Here is a 22,468-nt window from a genome sequence, read left to right as displayed (position 1 = left end):
GTGCGGTACCCAGATTTCCCATTGAAGCCTGCTCTGTATTTTCTGTACACTCAGCTGATACAAGCCAAGGGTATCTGATGATCAACAAGCAATGCCTAAACTGCAGTGCAACTGAGATAATGGTATGGGCAAAGCTAGGATTTGACAAATTGATCATTTCCCAAAACCTGCTCTCTGAGAGCGCACCAGGCTTTAGAGCTAGCAGCCCCATCATTGGTGTGCACCAATAAGATTCAGAGTTGAAGTGAAGGGCCCAGAACTGCCCAGTGGTGATATTTTTAATGTAGCTGTGCAATAAGATAATTTCAGTTTACATGTAAATTAATATGTTCTTCTGTGGGCTGACAGGAGTTCCAGTCTCCCTGCTCATCCAGCGGCTGGCCGGTGTGCCTTAGGTCAGGTGTTGGGACCTGTGGGCCAGCAGCCACTGGTCTGCAGGTTCCAAAAATGTTCCTTTTCTTATCATCAATCTGGAGATGATGCAATCAAGGTTGACTTGTTTTGTGTCTTTTGGAGGTGGAATGTGTGGTCTTTTGTTTTGTTTCTGTAGACGAAGCACAGCAGTGAGTGTAAATCCTATAAGAAGGAAAGTAAAATTAACATCATTCATGTGCAAGAGTGATTCCTAACACCCCTCCCTCTTTTTTTTGCTCCCTAGAGGATCACCTCCAACCACGAGCACAAGCAGCTCCAGCCTGACAAACGATGTGACCAAACAGCCCGGCAGTCGGGACATCACATCTGTAAGACCCGCCAATGTCAGCAACATGGGGGTTCAGTACACTCCCCACTCCCACCAGTTCCCCAGGACAAGAAAAATGTTTGACAAAGGGCCTGAACAGGTAAAGAGATCTGACTGCTTCCCCGCTTTACTGGGCTTTGTTTCGCATTCTGTCCTTTGTGTTTTATTTCTCCATATCTCTTGTTTGCTTCCAGCTGCTCTTAGCTCCAAATCGGCTTCCTCTAACCAGCAAAATGGAAATTGATTCTTTTTTTTTTTCTTTGGGATCGATTTTGTTTTATAGCTTTTGATTCACTTCTGCTACTGAGAAGTGTTTAATCAGAGTTGATTGCTTATTCTTTCATAAACATCTGTCTGCCCTAGCAGTAATGCAGAGTCAGATCTGTAACCCTCTGATGATTTTTCTTCAACCCCAGCAAAGCAGAGGCTGAGGAGGAAAAAGGGAGATTCCTCTTCTTTTACCACAGAAATCTGCATTCCTTTCAGGAGACTGATAGATGCTCCTGCACCAGAATATTCACCTTCTCTCCAGCAGTTCTGACCCACTCCATGCCTGACAACCCCTCTTTGCCATGCACACGGGAGGGTGTGAGCCCAGACCATTACTAAGAAGACCAAAGCTCAGTGCAGGTTGCGCTGCTGGAAGAGAGTGAATCAGTTAAGAGCTGTGAGGACCTCTGGGAGGAACAGCAGCAACTCCTGTTTTCAGCAGGAAAGCAAGGCAGCAAGGCTTTTGCATACGTTTTAGCATTCTAAAGACAGTCATCAAATACTCGGCATTTTTCCATTTGCAGAAGCGTGAAGGGCTGATGTGGTGCCAAGTAGAGCAGTCTTATCTTGGTACGCACATGGGACTCTGAACGTCACCTTCAGATGAGTCACTTCACATGAATATGGTTGAGTCTAAACACACGGACGTGCTTGTGTCCATCACTTGAAGATAGTCACTATACTTACCAGTGGTCGGTTTTCTTCAGGATTCAGCCATCTGGCAATCCTTTTGGATCTGCCTCTCCCTCTATTTCACCGTGTTCCCAGGGTTTTTCTGGTGCTGGCTTTGTGGCTGGACGGAAGCTGAAAGGCAACAGATGTGCTCTGCTGTCTGTACTAATGCGCAGGGTTTGATGCGGGAGGACATTGACCCACCTTTTCTCCCTTCTGCTACTGTAAAAGGGAAGGGTTCTCCCACCTGAATCAGTGAGGCCACGGGATAGTTGGCTGGCACAGCTTTTGGGTGTTCTGACTGCTGAGGAGTAACTGGTCTTCACTTGAGTCCAGAGGAGGCCACAAAGATGATCCGAGGCCTAGAGCACCTTCCATATGAGGACAGGCTGAGAGAGTTGAGGTTGTTCAGCCTGGAGAAGAGGAGCATTTGGGGAGACCTTAGAGCAGCCTCCAGTACTGAAAGGGGCTCCAGGGAAGCTGGGAAAGGGTTCTTGATCAGGGAGTGCAGGGACAGGGTGAGGGGAACAGTTTTAAGCTGAAAGAGGGGAGAATTAGGTGAAATCTTAGGAAGAAATGTTTTCCTGTGGGGGTGGGGAGGCCCTGGCCCAGGTTGCCCAGAGAAGTCGTGGCTGCCCCATCCCTGGAGGTGTTCAAGACCAGGTTGGATGGGGCTTGGAGCAACCTGATCCAGTGGGAGGTGTCCCTGCCCATGGCAGGGGGCTGGAACTGCATGGGCTTTAAGGTCCCTCCCAACCCAAACCATTCCATAGTTCTGTGAATGGGCATTTCTGCCTTTCCTGTGAGTGATCTCACAGAAGCTACTGGAGTTGAAAAGTCTTCTGTGTAATTACAAGGAAAAAAAAATGAAGCCTTCACAGGAACGCCTTCAGTTCTCATGGGGATTGCAGCAGTTGCCCGGATATTTCTGAAAAATGGATGAAATCTGGGAGAATGGAGGGGTTTTTCTGTTTTCTTTTGAATGCCTTATGCTGTGTAACGGCTACCTAGTGCCCTTGAGCTGAAGCTGTGTCTGGCTGTGCTTTATCCTGAATCATCTTCACTGCTCCGCTGTTTCTGGTGCCAGATGCTTGGGAGATGGTGACAAAACTCATCCTGGGACTTCATTTTGATGATACACTGATGCTTCAGCCCTGATTCACACGATGGCCTGATAATGTTTTGTGCTGTGCAGATGAGGGAATTTACGCGTTTCCAAAGAGTTAATGTAATGACAGTGATCCTAAAGCTAGATGTAAAAAATTTCATGTCCATGGCAATGCGTTTGAGCTTTTTTTTCTGCCTGGTGATGTGTTGGGTATTGCTCTGTGTGTGTCTTGCCCACGTGAATGGGAGGGATGTGAGTTAACATCCTGTTCTCTTTCTGGACAGACTACTGATGATGCTGATGACACCGTTGGACACAAAAGTTTCATTTCGGCCACAGTGCTGACGGGGTTTTGTGACTGGAGTGCGAAGTATTTTGCTCAGCCGGTCATGAAGGTAATATTTTATCTCTGTGCATGCTTTCTGAATTACAGCACCGCAGCTCTTGGGAAGTGCTGGTGTCCTGAGTGCAGACTGGTGGCTTTCCCTGTTGTTTTTCCCTTCCTTTTCCTTTGGTTTGTGGAGGAAAAGGGATGGATTTACTTACATCATGCTGCTCTGGGGAGATGCGTGACCGTTGTGCTTGGAAAGTAAGAGGGAAGAAATCATCAGCAGGAGCAGAAGAGTTGATGACAGAAGGGACAGTGGTGTGTTCCGAGGGAAAGAGCTGGGAACAAAAGCCCTGCAGCCCATGGAGCACATTCAAGAAAGAATATAAAATGAGGAGAGATTCTGTAGTTGCTCTGGATCCAGGAGTTTTGCACAGTGAAGGTTGCATTGCAGAGTTGTTTCATTGTAAATATTGTGCTTGTCTGTCAGTTGAAAACTGAGTTGTAGTAAAAGCTGAATTTTTTTAATATAAATCAATGGAATAAGGATAGCCTTTTATTCCAGAAAGGGCTGTCAGAGGCTGGAGAAAAAGAGGTGCTGTTTTCTTTCTGACATTCTGGCTGAATTTTCTGGCTGTGATGAAGCTAAAGCAAGCAGAGAAGTGGAGGAGACTGCTGCCCTGAGTGGGTACCACGTAGTCGCAGGGGCAGGAGTAGTTAGGCTGACTCTCCTCTAGTGTGACTGCAGAGCTGTGCTGTGCTTACAGGAACCCTGTATAGGTACCTTCGACTTAAAAAGGGCAAAGTGCTACTGAACGGACATGCCTGGGGGAAACTTTGGAAGCATCAGTGTGTTTGGGGTTTTTTTTAACTTTAAAAAGCAAGTTCTGTTGTGGCAAAGCGAGGTTGTTAATGACAAATCTCCACCGAGATCTTTCTAGAAGTGAATGTGTTCTGGTAAGTAGGGTGCCTTTATGTGAAGTGAAAGATACACCGAAGCCTTGTTCTAGGGAAGAAACAAAACACAGCTCTTAAGAGATGAGCAAGGATTGCCAGTGACTGGAAACAGAAACTGTTAGATTCCCAGAATCTTTTAGGCAAAGATCAGGTTTCAGTTTTAAGTATGAAATAAAAACAAGCAGTAAATCTCACCTTATTATAAGAAAACACGATAAGGCAAGCCCCTGGGTACTTTGGGAGTCAAGCAGCACCAACTGGAACAGAACTTTCAGCTGAATTTCTTGGAGGCATTGCAATTTCTATGAATAATAATGCACAATCTGTATTAATACCATTACCTGAGCAACTCAGCAGTGGGTGTTTATATCCAACCACTGCTATTTAAATCTTAGTAATGCAGAAACTGTACTTTTACGTGCTGTCTTATCCAAGAATTGCCACTGAGCCAAGCCATTCACGTCCTCTCTTTCCAGTCTTCAGGCATGTTAAATTGTTTGATGATGAGGGGTGGTGATTGCCCCCGAGTTTAAAGATGTCAGAAAATTACTGACGTAGAATCATGGACTGGTTTAGGTCGGAAGGGACCTTAAAGCCCATCCAGTTCCAACCCCGTGCCATGGGCAGGGACACCTCCCACTGGATCAGGTTGCTCAAAGCCTCATCCAACCTGGCCTTGAACACCTCCAGGGATGGGGCAGCCACCACTGCTCTGGGCAACCTGGGCCAGGGCCTCCCCACCCTCAAGGGAAAACATTTTTTCCTAAGATCTCATCTAAGTCTCCCTTCTTTCAGCTTAAAACTGTTCTCCCTTATCTTATCCGTGCTCTCCCTGCTCAAGACCCCCTCCCCAGCTTTCCTGTAGCCCCTTTCCATAGTGGAAGCTGCTCTAAGGTCTCCGCAGAGCCATCTCTTCTCCAGGCTGAACAACCCCATGAATCGTGGCAGACAGTTTTTGTGGAGCTTTGATTCCTTTAAGAGAATCACCAGGAGGAAAGATTGGATGGAAAAGGGATTGCCTGACACTTCCTCAGCTGCTAGTAAAGTTAACTTTCTACTGATACCATTAGCAGAATAATTCATTAAGACATACATCTGGCCCATGGGGCTTGGTTGCTTGGTCAAGCTTTGTACCAGGATTTTCTCTTATCAAGATGAGTTTTGGTGTCTTGATTCAAGTCCAGAAGAGAGTACAAGAGGAGGAGAGAGGAGATTGTTCCATCTCTTAGTTCTTATTAAAAACATTTGTCTGCTTTCTAAGGAAAGCTTTTCCCAGGGAAGAGAGGTGTCTTTATTAATAAAATAAATCATGGCAGACAGCCAATCAAAGGCAGGTTCAGTGGGTGCATGGGGAGTGCTGTGCGTGTATGGGCTTAGTACTTCATGTGCATAAAATAGAGAAAATCACCTTAGGGGAGGAAATCAGAAACATGGAGCATTCCTCCCATAGAAGCCAGGGAGGGGGAGTTGTGGAAATTGAGAGCTCCTTTGCACCCCAGTGAGTCCCAGCCAGCTCAGTGTCTCCTCGTGAGAGCTGAGGTGCTGCAGGTGGCACCGCGGGCGTGCCACGTGTGCAGGGCTCTGGCTCCGCAGCTTTCTCTGCCGTGGCAGGAGTAGCAGCGCGTGTGACAGCGATGGTTCTGTTACTGGTGTCTTAAGTGTTTTTGTTTGGAAATACTCGCTGATGGGGTAGAGCACGGACTGTCCTTGACAACAATGTTTTAGGTAAAGTTTGAGCAAAACAGAACTGTTTTCTAATAAAACAAGGAAGAGAATTGATTTCCCCATTACTTCTGTAAAGCAGCTTTAAAAGACCAAGTAAAGGGTTTCTGCAGAAAAAATTGCATGTTACGCTGTACTAACCGGGAATGATGTGTATCCTTGTCATTAGAGTGGGCGGTGTATGTGCAAGGGATGGGGAGAATTCTCTGTCAGAGCTTGCTGTGGTGTTTCTTGATTGCTGCTTGTGTAATCGGGCAGGACTGGCCATCCGGTACCGCGGGTGTTGGCTGAATTTCTGTGGAGCACACCTTTCCTAGAATTGCTATTCCTGCAGCAACAAGGAACAAACAGCCTTGGCTGGTGGCTGCTGTCTTTCGGGAACTTCAGCCCCATGAAAAAGGCAAGGAGTAAAGTCTACCAAGTGCTGGTGGGAAAAGATGACATTGATGTTTAATTCCAATACTTCATTTGGAGATGCTGCCTACCATCATAAACAGGGAAAGACAAGACAACTATTCCTGTAATGAATAAACATAAAGTGACTGTGAGTGCATCTTAGTCATATTTAATTTATGAATTTAGTTTTGCTTCATAGACCTTGCTCTGAGAATGCTTTCACTGGAAAGATTGAGAGATTAATTTCCAGTGTAAATCACTGGCTCAGTTTCAAGCTATCATACCAGATTTGATTTATCGATTATCTAATCAAATAAATGGGGAAAGAAAATACTGCATTGTGAGTTGTCACTGTGCCAGGAGAAATAGATACCTGCCCCAGCTCTGATCTCTACAGAAGTCTTTCCTCTTCCTGAAAACTCTGGTGGCAAAAGGCTGTTCTGCTAACCACAGGCGGTCTTGGAGTGAGAGGCACAGGAAAGCCTTCTTGCCAGCTGTCAGGAAGCCCTGAGTCAAGGAGAGCGGGAGCCAGCATCTGTTATTTCTAGGACTGGCAGAACATGCAGGCAGGAGCTGGTAAGGATCCTGGAAGGTGAGAATTACATAAGGAATCCTTCCTGATAAATCTCTGCCTTAACTTCAGCTCTGTGTCTTGGCCGTTGTTCAAAGTCGTGGTGGAGAAGGGAGCCTTCCGTGCAATTGCTGCAGTGGCGTTAAGCAGGGAAGAACTGTGTTTACTACTGGAGCAGTCTGCTGAATCTTCCCTGCTCCCCTCCTAACGCTGCCTGCCATGTCAAGAGGGAGAGACGATGTGTGAAAGGAGAAAAACTTCGTTGGCTTTCAAATGGCACTGGTTGGTGGGAGGTTACAGAGTCGGAATTGGTTTCTGTCTGAGTGGAAGCTCAGGAAGGGAATCGGTGGAGTGTCATGATCCTCATCGTGTAGCACTGTTTGTGACTCCCACGTACCACTGGGAGCTCTGCTTGGAGAGAGCTGAGCAACAGCCAAAACCAGGCTGTTGTTTACTAAAATGATTTTCTGATGCTTAGATGGAAGCTGGCTGGGAGGGCGACAGACATAAATGATGAGTCTAAATAGTTAGCTCTTTTGAATAATAATTTCTGTTGTTCCAGCCAGCAGCAGCTGGGCTAGAGGTCACAGCTGCGCTACACACACATCCTGACATGCTCTCCTGCTTACTTGTCACCAGAAGCTCCCTTGTGATGTGTTCTGTGACGTTCATATTTCCATAGATTATTGCTCCCTCCGGACAAGATCCTCCATACAGCACCGTCCTGCAGGCAGGGGGCATGGACGAAAGGATTGCATTTTGCCTGCATGCTCTGACTCTTTCTGCTCACTGCAGTGATGGTCTAAGGATTCGGCTGGTCAAAACCTTGCCTGTTTAGCAGAAGTACACTAATTGCCTGTGTCGTGCTTCACTGAACCAGCACAGAGCATCTCTGCCAGGTTACAGCTCTTTGCAACACTTCTTAAGGATAAGTTGAGTTCAGCAGAGCTGATTTCATTAAGGATATTGTACCTTTACTTTCCGATAACACTTTGGAAGGACCCACAGGGGTTTTTCTGTGTTATTCTTGCTGTTTTTCTTCTCGAGGCTCCGTCACCTTCCCACAGTATTGCAGAATCGTGCCAGGGTTCATTCTCTGCAGGCCCGGAGCCCGTTACTCTCTCTCTCTTTTTAACTCACCTCTTCACCAAATTCCAACCAGCATTCATCAGCTTAATAACAGCAGTGGGACTGGTGAGACCCAGAGTCTGGATCAGAAATGGAGCCACACCTAAAGCGAGTATCTAGTGCTCAGCGAGTGTATTTTGGGCATTTTCAGCTGTGATCCCAGCTGCATCTGGGGGAAGCTCTTGGACACACACAGATCCTGGCGGAAGCATCTTTGCAGGAACCTCTCTTACCATTTCTAAGGTGATGACATCCTCCGTCTGCAGAGCCTTTGGCACAGAGTGTGGTTGAGTCAACTGTACCAAAGCCAAGGTTTTAATATATGCCCTAAGTGTTGGGCTGCAAGGTGCTGGATGCCATCATGAAGGGATACATGGCTATAACCCCTTCACAACATAGCGATCCTCTGGGCGAGCATCTAGGACTCTGTTTTGCTCACATCTTCAGAAGAAGAAGAGGAACACAAGGATGACAAAGAGAGAATGATGGAAGAACGGACCACCCTAGAGCATACGTGAATCGCAGGTGCTGCAGAAAGATGCAGCCATGCACCCATGCACCCGACGTGGACCAGACCAGGTAAAGACATCCATCTGCTGTTCCGGGGAAGGAAGGGCTTTTGCTGAGGGTGGTGTCCAGCATTCAGATTTGTCCTATTCAAGCAGCACACCAGCAGTGCAGATGCAAACAGGAGAACTGAAGCAAAAAGCAACTGATTAAATAGGATTCCATCCAGGAAAGTATAGGCAGGGCCCTTCTCTCCCCTCATCAGCTGATGCCTCACTCGTGCATCGGATCTCAGTAGTGTGCTGGGGATCTAAGGCAGTGAAAGAATCTCTCTTTGATATATTCCTGGTGTGTCTACAAAGTCAGCTTGGACTACTGCCGTGCCCCGAGTTCAGGGTATCTGCAGGAGGGGGTTGTGTGCAGTGGTGAGACTGGGTGAGTTTGGTTTCTGTGGAGAAAATGCTTTTGCTGAGCCGGCATAGCACAGATCACAGTTACATCACCCAGCACAACTGTTGCCTCCAGAATGGTCAAAACAATCAGAGATCACATTTAACGGGATATAGAAGGATTTTGTCATTGTCACTTCTGGCCAGGCAGGAAAGAGGAAAAGCCTTAAATAGTGGGCAGTAAAGATGCCTTTGCTCTTTACCTGAGGAGATGATGATAACGCTTCTAATTCCTTTTTTAAGGCTCCATGGATGAGTGCAGGACTCAAGGATGCAGGATAATGCTGCGGTTGAAGGACAATAAATGCACGCCAGAGACTACAAAAGGAAGACAAGGTTTCAGTGAGGAGAAGGGACATGCAATAAACATGTGAACATTCATGGGATGGAGCCGGGCCCTACCTGCAGGGAGCCTACCAAGGAGGAGGTGCCGGGAGTGGCACAGGTGGATGGAGACCAGCACTGGCATCCTTCTCCACCTCAGAAAATCACACTGCAGCAGCCCGCTCTGTGAACACGCTCCCGTCAGAGAGCTTGGCTCGAGCGCTGCAGCCTCTCAGGGATGCCCACTGATGGGTCAGGAATGCCTCACAAGAAGTTTTAAGAGCATCTGTGTATACATTTTCAAAAATAAACATTTTGACATTGTTGGGGAGGAGAAGTTGTACTCTTTATACAACAAAATCTTGTGCTCTTGCTGCGTATATCTGTATCTGCTAGAATGGAGAGTGCTTTTGCTCAACTGCATAACTGTGTATTTCATAGTCCTACACTGTGAAAGCTCTGGGTGCGTGGAGGAGGATTCACCATTCTGCTCATTCCCATCTCTTCCCCTGGCCTTTTAGGTCTGTCTTTAATTTATTCCCAGACAAGCTGGATTTTCATTAAGGTTTAGGTGTAATCTCTCTGCTCTCAAATCTCCTTTGATGTATTCTCTTAGGTTTGTTTATTGCTTTACATTATTGGTCATTTGTCATTGCCTCTCTAATAGGTGGTGTTGTCTTGAAAAATTGAAGTAGTAGTGCTTTTTTTTTTTCCTCTCTTTTTTTTTTTGCCAGGAGAGGGTTCCTACTTCTTTCTTTATTTAAAAAATGCAGAAGTTCAGCTCTTTAATTGTTTGTTTCCAAGGTATAGAGTGTTTTCAAGACAGTATATGTGATAGTGACAGATTGTTTAAGTACTTTCTCATTCAGGGAAAAAAAAGGGTGTGTTTGTGGGGGATGAGGAAGAAGCAAAAGGGCTTTGATTTTTACATCACCCCTCTCCAAGAGTTACTCCGTTTGGAATAGCCATCGTTTCCTTCATCCAAAGAAGCTGGGTTAGAGTCCTGTAGCTTAGCTACAGGATGTTTCTCAAGTAGTGATGTTACTGATCTGGATAATTTTTTTAAGCATTAAATCAAAGACTCATCCTGGGTCACTCCTGCTGTGGTTTTGGGCATGAGATCATCTGAGTTTATTCCTTTTGATCCTGTACTGTGACTAAGGGCATGAATTACTCGTGGTCTCTGCCAGTCGTAGGAGCAGCACCTTGGCTGCTCAGCTCCCTGGCCAGATCAGCGGGTGGCACTGGAGCAGGATGCTGCACTGGCCTGGCTAGAGGACAGATTTTGGAGTAAAGCCATGGAGCATGCCAAAGCCTTGGAGCTATGGGGTGCGAATAGATGTAATAACATTAATCAGAGTGGCTGTGTACTGCTCCAGGGCCTCTCTCCAATTTCAGCTGGAAGTTTGTGTGTAATCAAACCAAGATGACATGGGGGCATCATTTTCTTACAACCAATTCCGGTATGGGAAACAGAAACCATTGCCATTACTAGTAAATGTGATGTTGGTAACTTGAGCATCTCCGGAGTTTGAAAATAAAGTAATGCCTTTTTTGGCCTGCAGTCATCTAATAGCAATGAAAGAAAGATTTTAATGTGTTCTGAACTTTCTGTCTGTATCAAAACTGTGTTCTCTCTTTAATCTCGGGATTGCTACGTGATGCTTTTCAGCTGAAAAGTGCTAAGCAGAGTAATCTGTATTGCACTAAAGTCACACTTGCATTGTTTAGGGAGGAAAGGAGTTACGGGGACTGGGTGTGCAGTGGAAGGAGGTTCCTTCCAACCGATTGCCTGTGGTACAGCAGTGGGGAACGTGAATGTGTGTGGCTCTGCAGAAACCCTGTGTCATTCCCTTCAGAGAAATGAGTTAAAGACTGAACATTGGACAGTAAAAGGAAAGAGGAAGAGATTACAGATGATGGGGAAGATTTAGATCAGAAAGATGCTCCAATATGTGATAGCTTAAGGTCCCATGAGCTCCTCCATTTACTGCCTGAAGCTGGAAACCTTAAAAATTTATGGCTTAGCTTGTCATGTGTGTGTGTTGCAAAGGTAATTCGTGGAGTTTTGATGGTTACTGTTGTTTTCTCTTGTCCTTATGTTGATACACTGAAAGATCCCAGAAGAGCATGACTTGGAGAGCCAGATTCGCAAGGAGAGGGAGTGGCGGTTTCTGCGCAATGCTCGTGTCAGGAAGCAAGCCCAGAAGATCATCCAGAAGGGTGAGTGATTTCCCTTTTGCTCGTGCCGCAGGCATCATCCTCCAGCTCCGAGCACTGTGCTTGGCCAGGACACTGAACTGTAAAACCCCAATTAACCATGGCCCCACACTAACTCTCATTTCAAAGGTCCCTCTTCCCTCTCCCATGTGCAGAGGGTCGATGCTGTAGGTTGTTTCGCCGACTCACTCACCTTTCCATTCTCAGCTGCCGATTTTGTTCACCAAGTCAGGAGATTGACCACTTAAAATGTTAAATATCTGCTTTCCCCTTAGAAAACTTAACCACAGCGCTTCATTAGAGAATGGTGTGGTCGGTCACCAGTGGTGTGCTCACCTGAAGCATGCCACCAGGCTGCCCAATCTCATTTGGGAGCAGAGGAACCCAAGAGTAATCACTTCTTTGAAGAAGAATTTATTGTTAAAAGCAGGCTTCCCCACCTATGAGAACTGACAGAGCATCTGATTTCCAATGCAGGTGTTGGCTCCCAAGTCCGCTCGGCTGACAAGCGGCAGCTGAGCACTTCAGCCATGTACCCAATCACAGCCGGCACCACCGCAAGAGCCAGAGCAGTCAGCATGAAATCGATAATTCAGAGGCCGTTAACAGATGGTGTTGATTTACCATTTGGGCTTTTCCTCCCTGTCCTGTAAAGTTGGGACGGATACTGTAGATTATGTTTTTAAAGGGATAGAAGGCAGAACGCTGCAGGATAAACCTCAGAGCTGCAGTCTGGGGAAGGGGACTCACGGGGTTTGATGTGCCAGACATGGTTTGACCAGCCAGTCGTGGCAAACCAGCCCTGCCGAGCTGCTCGATGTGTCCTCTGCCTGCTCAGGGACATCATAGCCATGTCTTTCACATTCCCTGCTCTGGTGAACTTTGTAAATGGTTGTTTACTCCTTATATCCCGTTATATTTTTTAATACTTGTACGTATGGCTTTATGTGTGCTTACATGTTTCCCTCTCGTGCCTCAGGTCCAGAAAGCTGATACTGCCTTTTTTTAACACCTCTTTATACCTCTTTGAGGCAGCGGTTGGGCCAGAATTCTTTTAGCTCGGGAATTTATTCTAATATAGTGGAGCCCAATGAAGTGCCCTCAGGAATTTGCATGTTTAAATTATTCCTGCGTGTGTGCCTTGAACAGCAGAGACTGGGGAGTGGCGTTTAAGGGAACTCTTCTCCTGGCATCCTCCTGGCAGCGTTCCCAGCAGCAGAGCCGTGCGGGTGGGTGGTGGGCTTCTCCTGGGACGCTTGCTGAGGCATAAGGAGTTAGGAATAATAATTGCTGAATGAAGAACTGCCCAAGGCTCAGCCGCCTGCGTGTACTTCGTTGTCTAGAGGTTTGCTGGGCTTGAGTCAGTACAATGGGTAGCTTAATGTCATGAAACTGCAAAATATCATAAACTGGAGTAATACAAATGAACCCGGAGCCCAGGAGATGGCTTGGGAGATCTTTTGAATACAAAGAAGAGAATTTTTCATGCTTGCCTGAAGAAGTTCAATCTCTTTCTAAACAGTGTTCGTATCTGGTTGCTTGACCTGAGTGACTAAAGTGCCGGTAGTCATTAAAAAAAAATGAACATGTGAAATATTAAAAAGAATTAAAATAGACTTACAATGTTTTAATGAAAATTAGATTAAATGGATACATTCTAAAACAAACAAGAACTGAGTAAATGTCTCCTGGGTTATGATTTTGTGTGATGAATTCATGCTGTGCCAAAAAATTGCAGTGTCAGGGGTACCAGAGCTGTTTGTGAATAGCAAACTACTCTAAAGAAAAGATGGGAAGGTTCTTTAACCGTCATTTTAATGTCTCCATGGAAAAATATATTTTTCATTTGCAAATTAACCTAAAGTTTGAAAGAAGTGAAATGAAAGGTTAAATAAATAATCCACAAGCTATAACGAAATACTGTGGTTTAAGTTGGAAAAAAGTGTTTAATTTTTTTATTTTGAAAAGTATAGTGTTGATTTTTCTGTCAACGCAAATCGGCGTTTCTCTGGGTGTGGTTGTGCCTGCCTGCTGTATTCTCCCCAGTTACCAAAGTGAAGGACCCCCAGTTTGTCTCCACAATGTTTAGCTTGTACCTTAGGACATAAGACTCAACACAGCTGTCAGATAATTGGGGTCCCAGAAGGTTCTCAGAAGGTTCCCAGAAGGAAGAAAGTGCTGGGAAGTCTGGGAGTGAGCACTGGGATGGGAAGCAAAGGAAAGTGGTGACGCGTTGTACTGGGAAGCTGGGAGAACCATGCCTTGTGTGATGTTCCCAGCACTGAGCCGTGGCTGCTTCCTGTCCCCTCACAGGCATTTCTCGGCTGGATGATCAGATCTTCCTCAACAGGAACCCAGGCGTCCCCTCCGTGGTTAAGTTCCACCCGTTCACACCCTGCATCGCTGTAGCCGACAAAGACAGCATCTGGTAGGAGTTTCCTCATGTCTCTACAGCACTTGCTGCTCTGCCATCACGCAGCATGGGCAGACGGCTCCAGAGCGGCACATCAGAGAGCGTGTATGGCTTAGAAACATAGAATCGTAGAATCATAGAGTAGCTTGGGTTGGAAGGGACCTTAAAGATCATCTAGTTCCAACCCTCCTGCCACGGGCAGGGACATCCCACTAAATAAAGCTGCCCAAGGCCCATCCAACCTGGCCTTGAACGCCTTCAGGGATGGGGCAGCCACAACTTCCTCAGGCAGCCCATTCCAGTGTCTCACCACTCTCATGGTGAATAAATTCTTCCTAATGTCCAGTCTAAATCTGCCCCTCTGCAGTTTATACCCCTTCCCCCTCGTTCCGTCACCACAAGCCTTTATGAATAGCCCCTCTCCAGCTTTCTCATAGACCCCTTCAGGTACTGGAAGGTCATGATGATCGCAGGATGGCAGTGCGTATGTTGTTTCTGCTTTTTTCCCTGCTCCCCTCCATGGCCATCCTTCGCGCTCTGGGGTTGGGAGATGGGGCACAGTCCTGCTGGAGCTCAGTGCTGTGGTTGTAAGTGTGACACCAAGTCGTTATCTAGGAGGTGCCGGGTTAGAGGGCTGCAAGTGAATTCTGGCATTTATAATAGTTACTTATAATTGGGCTTTTATCCTGTTCCTTTTACAGGAGGTGATTGGATAATAAAATTATGCTGAATACTAAAGGAGGAAAATTGACTTTTTATCCAGTGTATATAATTTTTAGTTTTGTTGTAATTAGTAGATCTTTTCTGTAGCTTGCACAGAGAACCAAGAACTGATATGATAATTTTTTCCTCCTCCAGTTTTTGGGACTGGGAGAAAGGGGAGAAGTTGGACTATTTCCACAACGGGAACCCTCGGTACACCCGGATCACAGCAATGGAGTACCTGAATGGACAGGACTGCTCCTTGCTGCTGACCGCTACAGGTAAATAACGTATTTTCCCACATCTGAGGGCAGGACTGGGAGACCTTTGAGAATTCCAAGTCCATGTGAGCAGTTCTTGTCCTCTTGCTCTCCCCTGAGCTTTCCCCCCACACTGTGCCTTGCCTGCCTTGGTTCAGGACCAAAGCTGACAGTTGTTTGTGGCAGTACTGAAGTATCTGAACTGCCTAAGTGAGTGCCACAAAGGTTTTCAAACAATTAACAAATCAAACACTGACTGAAACTATTTCTAGTCACAACTTTATTTGCTACATCATTCTGAGCCTTTACCCATCGTTGCAAGTTCCTGGTAGCCTCCTCCTGCACAATACCTCGGCAGTGTGGGTTTAGTCAGTTAAAAGCTGCTGTCCAGAATGGAGAAGGAAATCATGCTGCAAACGAACTAGAAGAAATCAAATTCTGTTACTTGTGCAGTTTTAAGTGTAGAACAGGCAGGGCTTAAGCACTAAACTTCTCAGATAGTTCTGATAATTCTCAGAACTATCTGGTCCGTGTATCTCACCCTAGGGGAAACAGTTCTCTAGAGAGCCGCGTTGCATCCCGTAAGGCAGCATGAAGAGCTCTTGCCCGTTTGTTGGTCTGTAAAGCTGTGAGTAAGATCTGTTTCTCTCCCAAGGAACCATTCTAAACCTGTCAGTCCGAGTGCTTTCAATAGCTTTTCAGACTTCGAGCTCAAATGTACAGGTTGGGTATAATTAAGAGAGGTGGAAGAGGAGCTGAGAGGGCCTTTAGGACATTTTCCTTTCAATTTATTGATTCTTAGCACAAAAGTTTCACAGATGGGGAACAAATTGAAAGAAAATACATGATGTTCTTGCAAGATTTGCTGCTGATGGGCTAGGCTTTGATTCAGCTTCTTCTGTGGGGTTGTATTTTGTATTTAGTGTGGTACTTTCGTGGCTCTTGGCACCAACAGCAAGGAGGACAGAGATGAATCCTAGAGAAAATGAATGGGTCAGAGAAAAGGAGCGGCATATAATGTCAGGTGTTACTTGAGGGAAGGAGAAAAGCTCCTCCAGAACAGTTCCCAATAGAACAATACTTTAGGTTTCATGGATGTAAGATTAGAGAGGAGAAACAACGCTAATAAAAAGGATTAAGTTCAAGGTGACACTCTCAGTTTTTAAGTCTGTATGACTACAGTGCACAAGTAGTTATGAAAGTCACATCAGCAGTGACATTGTATTGTGTTCTTTTTTTCCGTGCTCTTGAAGATGATGGTGCCATCAGAGTGTGGAAGAACTTTGCAGACCTGGAGAAGAACCCAGAGATGGTAACTGCCTGGCAGGGGCTGTCAGACATGCTGCCAACTACACGAGGTGGGTCGCCACAAGGTTTTGTTGGGAGGGCAGGGAGGAAGAATTTGTAATGGGAAGGATTTTTTTCTATGGATGGGGAGAATGAAAGGGGTTTCTCAACTTCAGCCATTGGTAACATCCTTGTTCAACAGTCTCTTGCCTTCTGAAATGGCATTTTGCCAGGCCTTGGTGAAGAATTATTTTTCCAGTTCTCACAAAACAAACCAACAAAATTGGAAGCCCAACGGAGCAACCTCACGTGCACACTGAAGAACAACCAGAGCAGCCTCTTGTTGGGGAGCAGAAGAATGCAAAGTCCTTGTGCTTTACAAGCTTCACAGTAGCTGTTTTGCCCAAGCATTTTTCTTAATCACATTTGTGAGGAGAGAACTGTAGAACAACGGTGGAACTGGGTGCTGCCCTGCTCCGTGCTTGGCATGGCAGGAGGTTATTCTTCCCTTTTGGGTGGGATTGTAGCTCACTTATTGCTTCTTTCCTTCTGATGGGCTGCTCAGCCTTTGCACAGCTTTGCATGTTGCACCTGGGACCTCCTTTAGCCTGAGCTCAAATTTTGGTAATCATTCTTTGCTGTTTATTGTGGGTCAGGAGGTGACAACAGAATGCAGTCCAAATCTGACATGTGCAGAAGGACAGCACAGTTAGACATTGACCTGCTCGGAATGTTAGAAAAATTGGGTAGAAAAAGCTGTAAAAAGGAGCCCTGGCATCCAGCCATACACAGGATGAAGCCAGCAGACTGCTTTGAGTAACCCTGAAGTCTATTTTAGGACAGTAAAGGAGGTGGACATTTCTTCCTTCCGAGACCTGGTAATGTACTAATGCTCTAACAATAATTCTCTGCCTCTTGAATATTTTTAATCAAGGCTCCAGGCTTTCCTAGCTGTGTGGTATTTCAAGCAGCACTTGGGGGATTGCTGTGAGAATTGCTGGGTGAGGCTCCCTGGCTTGTGTTATGCAGGAGGTCAGATGAGATGACCATCATAATTCATCCTGACCTTAAAATCTGACAGTTCTCATTTCTGAGCTGGTGTGGTTCATCACAGGAGTCTGACGCGGGTCTTTTAGCTATTCATTGGATTTTACTAGTGCTGCCTTGCTGAACTCATATCTGTTATGTTTTCTTTAACACCTCATGGTTCATTTCTGGTGTTGTAGGAAAGAAGAGCTGCGTTTTAGGTGACTTTAGGCTCTGTGCCTCACTGCAGTGCATGCATAAAACTGATTATAAGCTGCTGGAAGCTTGCAGCGTACTGTGAGAACCTGCTCTTTGCAGAGATGCCGATAAAAACAGAAAACAGTGGTGGTAACGCACCAAGTAGTGAAAGGTCTGGATCTCTCAGTGGAGAGGAGAGCATCCATTAATCATCTCAAGTTGCCCTCCATGGTGTCGTTTGGTTTGTCTGTATGTATTTCTTGTCAACACCAGCTTTCCTGAAGGATGCTGGTTAACGTTTCCCATCCCTTGATTCAGGATCTTGCTTCCATGGTGCTGGGCACAGACTTGCCCAAGCAACTGGGAATTACCCCCAGACTGCTCTGATCATCGACTTCTTGCTGTATCCTCAGTGTTTTCAGGGAGGATGCTGAGAGCTGTCGATAGAATTCTTCATGCTAATTCCATTTTCCTGCCTTACTTTCCATGTGCACCTTCGCATGGTGTAGCATTTGCTGATTGCACCTTACTCTGTACAAACCTTTTAATTCAGCAGAAGGGATCGTTAGCATCAGTGTTTGGCATGGCAAAATAGGTTAAAAAGCTGAGGCAAGAGCTGAGTTAGCTATAACAGTTGAATGGTTACACTTGCCAAAACAGGAATCTTGAAACTTTTAAGTCTGTTCTCCTTAAGATCTCTTTTTTTGCCCTTTTCTTTCCTGCATGGTCTTAGGAAATCTGGGTCCTGTGTTCTTTGTCTTTCACCTTCACAGTAATAGAATTAGGTTCAGAAAAAGAAACGACAGATTTCTTTGTGGAGAGAGAAATAAATGTAGTTACTTCAAAAGAGCTATGTGGATCAAGTCCGTTGGGAATGAGGCTGTTTTGAACAGTTATCTTTTCCTGCCAAGACCATAGTTGTGGTCCAGCACTGGCCCATAAAACTGAAGATGCATCTTTGAAGCTGTAGAGCTCAGGATTTTTACTGGAGTTTGTCTGCCTCTACTGTTGATTTCCTTCTCTCCTCTCACCCTTTTCTCTTGTGTCACATTCATCTCTGAATTAAATAGTTGTCTTGACAGCAATCAGAATACTGACTTTTTGAGGCAGTTTTCCCACTTATAAATGGAGAGAGGAACACGCATTACCTAAGTACATCCTTTGGAGCCTTGAAGAGCATCTCCAGTTTGCCAAAGTAGTGGGAGGTCAGCAGTAACATGCTCAGGGGCTGCCTGAGAGCAGGGAGCAGACCAGAGCAAGGCACAGAACTTAGATGTTCATACTTGTTTGTGTTGTGCAGCCCAAGATAGGAGAAATGAGCTGCTACAGCCAAGTTAGTGTGTTAAATCCCTGTATGGGGACACTGTTGCTCAGGAGTAGCTTTGGCCCCAGTTCATTGCGCTTAGTTCATAGTTGACTTGGGGCTCAGTGTAGATTAGTCTTAATTTAAACACTGGCAAACTGCTGTTTGGTCACCCTCTTTTTTTTCCAGTATAAGATCTGTTGATTTTGGTCTTGTTTAGGTCTGCATTCGTGATGCACCAAGAAAGTTTCTTTCCATCAAAATCAGGGTGTTCAAAGCAGCAGTGGTACCGGGATGCTCTAACATAACGCGGCGACTGGGAATCCCCTGTGTGTGAGATGGAGGGGGCTGAGAAAAAGGCAAAACACGTGTGGTTACTAGCCTAGTGTTCCAAAAGATGTAGGAAAAAACAAGCATTTTCTGTTGAGCAGCATAGGAGGAACACAAACCTGCTGTGCTCTGAAGCATGATTTCACAGCAGGAGGCTTTGGGAATTCTGGCAATTTCTATAGAAAAGGGAGTTTGAAGGCTGCAGGTTGTGTGCACTGTGAGCTTGCAGAGCAGCACAGAGCCCTATCGCTCGATGTCCACAGGAGCACTGACTTTGGAGCCACTCCGGAGCTGCACTGCTGGACAGGCTGGGTCACCCCACGCTCAGCTCACCTCTTACCTTGTTTATGCTTCTGAACCAAACTGCTGTGTTGTGTATGTCTTTGTGACAAAGGGAGACAAGCCAGGTCCTCTGATCAGAATGGCTTTGCCCTTTAAAGCAGCACAATTCTGGAATTTGGAAAAATAGAGACATGTAACCAGCTGCCTCACAATTACCAGATGCCGTCTGCTCGGCGGTTCCCTCCCCAGCTCTTTGTGTGCTCCCTGCAGACGCCTGCATTGTTTTCCCTTCTCCAGTTCAGCAAAGAGAACCAGTATATCCCTTCTAGAGGGGTGCCAGGGGAGGACCAAAGGCTCAGCTCACTCAGCCCAGTCTCTTCTTGAATACCTGGAGCTCCTTGTGCAAGATTTTCCAGGGTTGTCCCCAGGTGCCTCTCCGTTCTCCATTTTCAGCCATGCTGCAGTGCTCTCTTACTGCCTACTGGCTAGAACCCAGCCTGTGGCTGTGGGTTGTTCAAATGGAGCACCCCAAGTTGTTTGCAGTCCCTGCCTGCTGTTTAACTGCTGGTACCATACAGGGCAGAGGAGCCCTGGCACAGCCACCCTCACTGCGGAGAGCCCAGACCTTCCAGGGCAGCAACCTCATATTCTAGAGCACTTGGTTCAGTTGATACAGATGCTGTGGGTTATTTGGATTTCCGTCTGTCACTTCCGGATGCATTTTACTTCGGAACAGGGTCTAGATCTTGCAAAGGATAGTCTCCTTGTTCAAGAAGAAATGTCAAATCTGTGCTGTTGTCAGCCAGCCAGAATCCTCGCTTCCCGCATGCTGAGTGCCACCGTTGATGGCTTCCCAGGGAATGCTGTGATTGAACTAGTTCCTGCTCTCTGGAGGGAGGCATGTGCTGCTCTTGGTGCTTCTGCTTCTCTTTTATGTTCTTTCCTTCAATTTAAGTTGCTTTTTCTAATCCTTTTTTAAGATTTATGTTTGCTCTGGCTGACCAGCTTACCCTTAGCATCAACCCCTTAATCCCTGTCTTCTCACAGGTCTGGCCCGAAGGGTTTCAATCTATCTTGACAGAAGTAAACAGGGAGGTGAGTGCTCTCTTTCCTGTTACCTATGATCAGCTGGGGTGGGAACGATCTCCTCGCCTACCTTCGGGTTGGTTGACTGAGACTGGTTGCTTTTTGTGGCATTGTTTGAATGACTGCTGAGTCCTTGTTCCTGGAAAGCTTTGCTGCTTCTACCTCTCCCGTTCCTTGCCTTGTGTCTGTGTCCGTAACAGCCATGAGAAATGCAGGGAGGGTGTCTATGCTCTCTAGGTAAGCGTAGCCAACCACTGGGAAAGGGCATCTTCATGTCATACTCGGAGCTTCTTGCAGCGAGAGGCGGTGTGGATGGGATGTACAAGTCTCTCTTTTCCAGGAAAATTTCAAAGCATCCCTGGACAAAAGGGTTTGAATGGCAGATTCTGAATACGAACCACCATTAAGCTAATGTGGATTTTACTGGGGTTTATTTATAATACGCTTTTGCTGTAAAGATCATGTGAAAACGAAAAGCTGATGAATCTTTCCCGGGAGGTTTAGAATAGTGGGCTTCTGGCAAGGATATGCCTAATAAATTTTACAACTTCTGTTCTTTCACGTGGAAGGAAGGTAAACGAGCTCCCCAGCCTCCATCTGTAGAAGCTAGGACTGTGCAGTGTCTGGCCTGCTGGGGAGCCTGGCCCCCTCCGCCGCTGCCGAGGTCTTTAGGGGAAACAGATGGCTAATGTGTATGCACATCCACAGATGTGAGTGGTGACGTAGACGTCTTGGGTTATTCATCGATTATTAACATTTGCTGACTGATATGAGCTGAATGTGTCTGTAATGATGAATAGAGTGAAGGCGGTTGCAGTGGGGTGTGATTCAGAGGTCTTTGCAAATCTTTCTCTTACTCTTCAGAGCCAGAGCACTGGGATAGAAATCAGTAAAGCTGATATGTTGCTGTTAGCTGCCTGGCTCTGCATTTCACTCACAGATCCACTGGCAAACAGAAGAGCTAAAATTAGCAAGAATTGGCTGCGGGGAATTCCTTGCTCAGTGAACCAGGCATCCAAACAGTTTAAGGAAATACCAGCCACTCCCTCACTGGATCAATAGTGCTGATGTCAAGCAATCGCACTCTGTCCCAAGCACATAAATAATCGAATCAATAAAAAGCATTCACCAGCATTTTCTGGCCAGGTGTTCTAAAAATGCAGCAGGAGGATTCCTTCTCTCCCACTGAAGAAGTCTTAAAAATGTATGAGTTTAGCAATTTCCTTGACGGGAAAAATACGTCAGCAATGTTCAGATAAAATATACTCATTTTGCCACTAAAGCACAGCAAATCTGTCCTTGTTGCCCAGGCTTCTGTGAAGAATTTTTACCGAAGGAAAGGTTGGGGACTGTCTCTTCATTCTCATAGGTAGAAGTCACCGGGCATCGTTGTGCTGCAGATCAGTGGGAAATCCGAGAAAGAACAATGGCTTCATGGTCCAGGTCATATCAGGCCACGATGTAAGTCATCCTGGGAGTCCCTAAAGATCCTGTGAGCACAGAGCAGAGCCGGCAGCCGGCAGTCTCAGCATCGTGAGGGCAGCTGAGCCAGCAGGAGTGTCGAGATGCATTGGTGTGACCTCTGCCTGGGCTGCTTCACCTCCTGCTCTGTCAGAGCTCTCCTGGGATATCCCAGCACTCCGGCACAATACCTCCCATTGGATAACTGAATGCCATACAAAGAAAGAGACTGCCTTAACAAGAGAATATCCATCTGACCTGTGCCCACCTCTATCCATCGCTGCCTCATGGGGGTTGTTGGTGCTGATATATGAACAGCCATAATCTGTCTTACCTCAAGAAAATTTATACTGATGCCCAGCAAGGAAAAATAAACACATCTTTGCCAGTTCCCTGCTTCTTTCCTGCTCTCCTGAGGCTTCTGAAACAAAAGTGAAAGACATCAAATACCTGCTCTGCAGAAAAACAGGACCTTGGCCTCTGGAGGCTCAGCTCTGCTTTGCATACTGCTGACTCTCCGGGCAGGCAGGCAGCGATCCAGATGGGAAAGGATGGAGAGGCACCCTTGGAGTGCTCCTGGAAATAACAGTTAGCAGTGTGCCAGACAGGCTGCTCAAACCTGCAAAAGGAGCTGATCAAATGATCGAACTCAAACAGAGCTTATGCTGGAGAGAAGAGAAGAGAAGAGAAGAGAAGAGAAGATAAGAGAAGAGAAGATAAGAGAAG

The 22,468-nt window shown here is 46.2% G+C and overlaps 1 protein-coding gene across 2 annotated transcripts in view; it reads left to right on the top strand.

Moving 5' to 3' along the window:
* Positions 1-22,468, top strand: part of RPTOR (regulatory associated protein of MTOR complex 1) — a 155,322-nt gene that overhangs the window by 117,426 nt on the left and 15,428 nt on the right. The window contains exons 23-29 of one of the 2 annotated variants that reach the window (XM_054083335.1): positions 659-842; positions 3,077-3,187; positions 11,292-11,397; positions 13,708-13,822; positions 14,666-14,790; positions 16,023-16,127; positions 20,243-20,290. In XM_054083335.1, the coding sequence (XP_053939310.1) occupies positions 659-842; positions 3,077-3,187; positions 11,292-11,397; positions 13,708-13,822; positions 14,666-14,790; positions 16,023-16,127; positions 20,243-20,290 (794 nt within the window). The remainder of the gene's footprint in view (positions 1-658; positions 843-3,076; positions 3,188-11,291; positions 11,398-13,707; positions 13,823-14,665; positions 14,791-16,022; positions 16,128-20,242; positions 20,291-22,468) is intronic. The other variant, XM_054083336.1, reaches the window with a different exon arrangement.

This window comes from Cuculus canorus, chromosome 18 (genome assembly GCF_017976375.1).
Source record: "Cuculus canorus isolate bCucCan1 chromosome 18, bCucCan1.pri, whole genome shotgun sequence".
NCBI lineage: Eukaryota > Metazoa > Chordata > Aves > Cuculiformes > Cuculidae > Cuculus > Cuculus canorus.
This window is presented reverse-complemented; position numbering and strand designations above follow the sequence as displayed.